Below are 6,000 nucleotides of genomic sequence, written 5' to 3' on the forward strand. Positions count from 1 at the left end.
GGACTGATTTTACAAAATCTCAAACACCATCACTGCTTTTTTTTGATCCCAGGGGACCTGTGGGTGATTAGTGCATCCCAACATCAGAGTACCTTGCACAGTACTGATATAGGCAGGGAAAGAGCTGTCCCTGCAGGACTCTGGCTTTCCCACACTGCTGTGCAGCCCCAGCCCTCCCTCGGTTCAGTGCTTCTCTTCCAAGAGTTTCCTCACGCCTCTGGGCCACGATGGATCCTCTCCAGCCTCCTCTTGCTGTCCTTCCTTGACCTGCATCCTCTCAGATGGGCCAGTCCCTCTTGCTCAAGGATAACCAAGAGGGCAGGGGGCTGAGGATTCTCACCCTGCCCATGAGCTCGATGCCCCAGGCAGAACGATGCAGTGCCTACCCCTGCATGGTGCTGAGCGTGGCCCAGGAAGGACAGGGGCACAGGGAGACACTTTGCCTTCCCGCCAAAGAGGAAACCAGGAAGAAAGAGATAACCGAGAGGAGAGGGCTGAGAGATTGCAGGGAGCTTAGGCAGGTAGGAGCATGTGCAGGTGTGCACAAACACGCCTGCGGACCTCCTCTTTACCGGGTTTGTAGTGGCATATTTGGGAGATTTACTCGAGGGATGGAGCACAGACGTTTCACCGAGCTTGGAATTACCCTGACCCAGCGAAAAGCAAGCTCGCACTTCCCCTTGTGTGCAGAACTTTCCTGCGGCTGCCGAGAACAAACGCCGGCAGGAGCTGCGAGACCTGGACAAATGTGTGCTCCCGGCGCCCCTCCTGCCCCCGCCGGCCGAGCGCCGAAGGATCCTGCAGAGCACGACGGGGCTGTTCAATCAGGGGTGTGCGTTTACAAGCACACCAGAAAAAAAAAAATAAAATAAAAAAAAAAATAAAATAACAACAACAACAACAAAAGAGTAAGGAAGCCTGAGCCCAGGAGGCGCTGGATTGCTAGAAGTTTGACTGCAAAGCCGGCGATGCGACCCGTCCCGGCTGCGCCCCCGTCCCGCCCCGTCCTGCTCGCCCCTGCCCTTCCCCGCGCGCTCGGAACCGGCACCGAGCGGCACCCGCCACGCCGGCGTGGGACGCCACCCCCGCGCGGCCAGCGGGCTCCCGTGGGGAGCCGGGCAGAGCCCAGCCCCGCGGCGTAGCGGGCACGGTGCAAGAAGGGAGGGGGCCAGGAGCAGGACCGGGGGGGGGGGGGACCCCGCATCCCCCAGCGCCGTGGCACGGCCCGTCGGGGGTGCGGGGAGGGGGGGGGGTGTGTGTGCGCGCGTGTGGGAGGGGGAGCTGCTCCCCCCTCCACGCTGCGGCGGGGCTGGGGCGCGGGGAGAGCCGGGGCTCCCCCCGGCGCCTGCGGGGGGGACAGGGGCGGGCGGTGGGGCGGTGCGCGGGGCCGGGCCCCCCTCCGTCGGGCGGTGTGGGGGGGGGGGGGTGCGGGAGGGAGGGCCGAGGGAAGGCGGCGGCTCCTCCTCCGCGGGCAGGCGGGCAGCCCGCCCGGGAGCGGCACCGGTTGCTCGGTGCCGGCGGAGCCGCGCCGCGCCGCCCGCTATATAAGGGGCGGCGGCTGCTCGCCGCTCCCACACCCCGGCCCCTGCCTGCGGCTGCCGGCGCTGGGCCGAGCCCGGGCCCCGACAGCATGGCCCGCGGCGGGGCGCGATGGGAGGTGGTCCCCCCCGCTGCCTCCCGCGGACCCTCCTCTTCCTCCTCCTCCTCCTCCTCCTGCTCCTCCCGCACCCGCGGCGGCGAACTTGCTGCGGCGGGCTGCGTGTGAAGGCAGGGCCCGGCGGGGCGGCACCGCTGCCCTCGCAGCCCCCGCGGCCGCGCCGTCGCGCCCGCAGCCCGGGGGTCCCGGCCGCCGCCCGCGGGCATGCAGCGCGGCCGCCGCGCCCGTCGCGACGCGGAGCGGAGCCGCGGGCGGCGGGGCTGCGCCTAAGGGGCGGCCGGGGCGGGAGCTCCATGCCCGGGGCTCGCCGGGCTCCGCGGGGAGGCGGCGGGGCAATGAGCTGGCGGGGCGAGCGGGCACGCCCGGCCCCCGTTTTGCCCGGCTCCCTCGCCGGCGGGGAGTGAGGCTCCGACGAGCCCGCTCGGTGCTCCCGGAAGGGCGGGCGGGAGGTGGTGCCGGCGCGGGGATGCTGCAGCCCTCCCCCGGCGCCGACGGGGCCCTGCCGGGGTAGCGGCCCCGCCGTGCCGCGCCGCGCCGAGCCCCGCCGTCCGCGGGGGCGGCGGCCCGGAGGGATGGAGCCGGCCGGCCCCTGCCAGGCGCCGCTGATCCCCGCCAACGACTCTTACCACGGCCGAAACTGCAGCGCCCAGGAAGGGAACTACCAAGACGCCACCCCCCTCTCCGGGAAGATCGTGCTCGCCGTCGTCCTGGCGCTCGTCACCCTGGCCACGGTGCTCTCCAACGCCTTTGTCATCGCCACGGTCTACCAGACGAGGAAACTCCACACGCCGGCCAACTATCTCATCGCCTCGCTGGCCGTCACCGACCTCCTCGTCTCCATCCTCGTCATGCCCATCAGCACCATGTACACTGTGACCGGCAAGTGGACGCTGGGCCAGATCGTCTGCGATATCTGGCTGTCCTCGGACATCACCTGTTGCACGGCGTCCATCCTACACCTCTGTGTCATCGCCCTGGACCGCTACTGGGCGATCACCGACGCCGTCGAATACTCCACGAAACGGACTCCCAAGCGAGCAGCGGGCATGATCGCTCTGGTGTGGGTCTTCTCCATCTGCATCTCCATGCCCCCTTTGTTTTGGCGGCAGGCGAAGGCCGAGGAAGTCTCTCACTGTGTGGTGAACACGGACCACGTCCTCTACACCGTGTACTCCACGGTGGGAGCCTTCTACTTCCCCACTCTCCTGCTGATAGCCCTCTACGGGAGGATCTACGTGGAAGCCAGATCGCGGATTTTGAAGCAGACGCCAAAGAAAGCAGGTAAAAGACTAACGCGAGCGCAGTTAATCACAGACTCCCCGGGGTCGTCCTCCTCCGTCACGTCCATAAACTCCAAGGCCCCCGAGGGATCCAGCGAAACGGGCTCTCCCGTGTACATGAACCAGGTGAAGGTGAAGGTCTCGGACGCCTTGCTGGAGAAAAAGAAGCTCACAGCCGCTAGAGAGCGGAAAGCTACAAAGACTTTAGGGATTATTTTAGGAGCCTTCATCGTCTGTTGGCTGCCCTTTTTCATCATCAGCCTGGTGTTGCCTATTTGCAAGGACGCTTGCTGGTTCCACATGGCCATCTTTGACTTTTTCACGTGGCTTGGATATCTCAACTCCCTCATCAACCCCATCATCTATACTATGTCTAACGAAGACTTCAAACAAGCTTTCCACAAACTCATACGTTTCCGATGCACAAGCTGAAAATTTTGAATGCGATGTGTTTCTCCGGGGCTGCCCCCATGCACGCCCGTGCCCGATGCCACAGGTAGGTGCGCTCCCCGCGCCCCCCCCCTTCCCCCCCTCCCCCCCCCTGCGGCGAGCAGCGACGCTCGGGGCGAGAAGGTTTGTTTGTTTTTTTTTTTTTTGGGGGGGGGGGGGGGCAGGAATCGGGAATGGGGGGAGGAGGTCTGACCCCACAAATAGCTTTTCCATCCGGTCTCGGGCTGAACCGGCCGCTTTCGAGCCCGCTCGGAGGGGGCGGGGGGGGGGGGGGGGGGTGCGAGCCCCGCGGGAGGGAGGCGGGAGCGCCGTGGAAGGCTCCGTGCGAGCCGAGCCGTGGGTCGGGACGGGACGGCACGGCACGGCACGGCACGGCAGGGCACTCCCCCGGCTGGTGTTCAGCCCCTTTGCAAGTGGCGGCGATGCTGCACGCTCCTGGCGTTTCACCGCGCGTGTGTGTGTGTGTGTGTGTGTGTGTGCGTGTCGTCCGTTCGTCCGTCCCTTCCCCGAGCTCGCAGGGAGTGACTCACGGCAATCCGCTTTTTATTCCACCTATTAAAGCAATCTGCCGCCATTTCGCGTGCTTAACGCCCGTGGTTACACCAATTAGCGCTAAACGGCACTCGCTCTCCAATCCGGCTGCCGAGCTCCCCGGGGAGCGGCGGGGCCGGGCAGGGCAGGTGTGTGTGTGTGTCCCCCGTCCCCCCCCCCCCCCCCCCCCGCCCCCGGCGACGTTCCGGGGTGCCACCTCCCGGCCCCCACCGCCAGCTGGAGGCACCGCTGGGCAGCCGGGGGTGCCACCCCCTTGGGCAGGCGGTGGGATGCAGCCCCCGGTGCCAGCGGCGGGTTGGTTTGGTTTTGGCTTTAAAAGAAGGAAGGTAGGGCAGGCCCCAGGGTGAGGCTGCCTGTAAAGTCCAGCCTACTCGCTGGCCTCCGTTCTGCTCCTGCTGGGAGCGGAGCCGGCACCCTAGGAGGAAAGCTGTCTTTAGCCGCTGTGAAAGACTTGACACCTTCGTGCTGTTTCTTCCCACGCGGAAAAGCTGTACTTCGCGGTGCCTCTGACACGAGTGGCGGCCAGCTGACAGCTCAACTCGGCGCCACGTTCTGCAGAATACGGACTTGCCTTTATTGTGACACTTTAATAATTCTGCCAATCTTTTGCTTTTTGTCTGCAGAATCAAGTTGCTATTGTAAAGACCCACTGCTTGAAACTTCCCCAAGCCCAGTTGCCAGACTCATGATGCTGCAAAAACGTCAATACATACTGCCACCAAACTGCTCAGCTCTGCATTTCAGTGTAATGACTCTGGCAGAGATGCTGTTCCAATAGTCAAGCAGATCAGTTGCAAAAAAAGAGGGCAGCCTCGAATCAAGGTCTATAATTCATCTGGACTGAAGAAAAAGTTTGAGAGTTAAACTCAATTTATTTTGCAGGCTTAACTTCTTAATTTGTTCTCCGGCCGGTTGTAGGGGTGTGCACAAGAGCACAGTTGTCTCTGTCTGTGTTGGTAGCATAGTTGTACTTCTGCACACCTGTAATTTCTTTCTTTCAGTGGAAAGAGTTGCTCCCTTCACTTATGAGGCCAGTAGGAGAAAAAAGCAGCGTTTAAAATAGGAGCATCGCAGCAAAGTCTGTAAATGACTCCTTCAGCTGAACATGTGTGAGAAGTGACAGTGTGCAAAAGTTATATTTGTATTTCAAAACAATAGCAAATGCAAATGCTGTAGTAACAAGAGTTGTAGACCTGTTCAACTGCACTGCATATCTATAGTCTGTTCTCATAGTTGCCTTTATAAAGTAAATACTTCTTGATTCTACTCCATAACTCAAGAGCAGAAATCAAGAAGTCCAATGACCTTTTCCATAAACCAGCTGGGAATAGAAGTAGCAGTTTGATGTTGTAACCATGTTTTCCATTTTGTGTCAGTTGCACACCCTTACCGCATGAACCACTGCGAAATTTAGAATTCTATAATTACATTATTTAGTGTTCTTTGTAAAGAAGTGAAGCAGTCTGCTCTTTCAGAAGAGCTATATCACCTGCAAAATAAATACCCATGAATCATTAATTAACTGATGCTAGTGAAATTACTCTTCTCCCTACTTCCCCCCTATTTTTTTTTTTTTTTCTAATCAGACCTTAAGACTGGTCTACGCATATTCAGCAAAGTTAAGAGTTTCAGGATATGGTCCACCTGCTGTGATAGAACTGCATTGATTGTTCCTCCTATGTGTAAATGAAAATGAGTATAAACAATAAAATGCTTTACTGTGTTCTCAAGAGTGGTAGCAATTGTGTGACTGAAAGGAGTATTTATTGGTTTACCTAGTTCCTCAGTATTGACTTTTTAGGTAACGCTGATTTGATGAGTCACTCAAGAAAGCGACTGATGAAGGCTGAAATTTCAAGCTTTGATCAGTGGTCAGATTTTTAACAGGCAGCTTTGCTTTCATCCTAACTGGTACTGTTAGGTATAATTCTTACTATTTTTCTCTAATCTCAGATTAAATTCTTAGGTGTTTTTTTACAAGTATTTTTCTTACTCCATTAAAAGCAAACAAAACTTATTTTAGCACTTGGTGGATATTGTAATTGGTGTTCCTTTAAATCT

At 59.1% G+C, this 6,000-nt stretch overlaps 1 protein-coding gene across 1 annotated transcript; it reads left to right on the plus strand.

Annotated features, from left to right (window-relative positions):
• The first annotated feature begins 1,446 nt into the window (after positions 1-1,446).
• On the plus strand, positions 1,447-5,669 carry HTR1B (5-hydroxytryptamine receptor 1B). The gene is made up of 2 exons (XM_033002839.2): positions 1,447-3,433; positions 4,563-5,669. The coding sequence occupies exon 1, from the start codon at positions 2,230-2,232 to the stop codon at positions 3,367-3,369; it is 1,140 nt and encodes a 379-aa protein (XP_032858730.1). The 5' UTR covers positions 1,447-2,229; the 3' UTR covers positions 3,370-3,433; positions 4,563-5,669.
• Positions 5,670-6,000: the final 331 nt, after the last annotated feature.

This window comes from Tyto alba, unplaced genomic scaffold (assembly GCF_018691265.1).
Source record: "Tyto alba isolate M040663 unplaced genomic scaffold, T.alba_DEE_v4.0 Super-Scaffold_40, whole genome shotgun sequence".
Taxonomy (NCBI): domain Eukaryota; kingdom Metazoa; phylum Chordata; class Aves; order Strigiformes; family Tytonidae; genus Tyto; species Tyto alba.

Bases quoted from the DNA above. Each gene is read 5' to 3' on its own strand.
- HTR1B (XM_033002839.2), top strand. From the start codon at position 2,230: ATGGAGCCGGCCGGCCCCTGCCAGGCGCCGCTGATCCCCGCCAACGAC.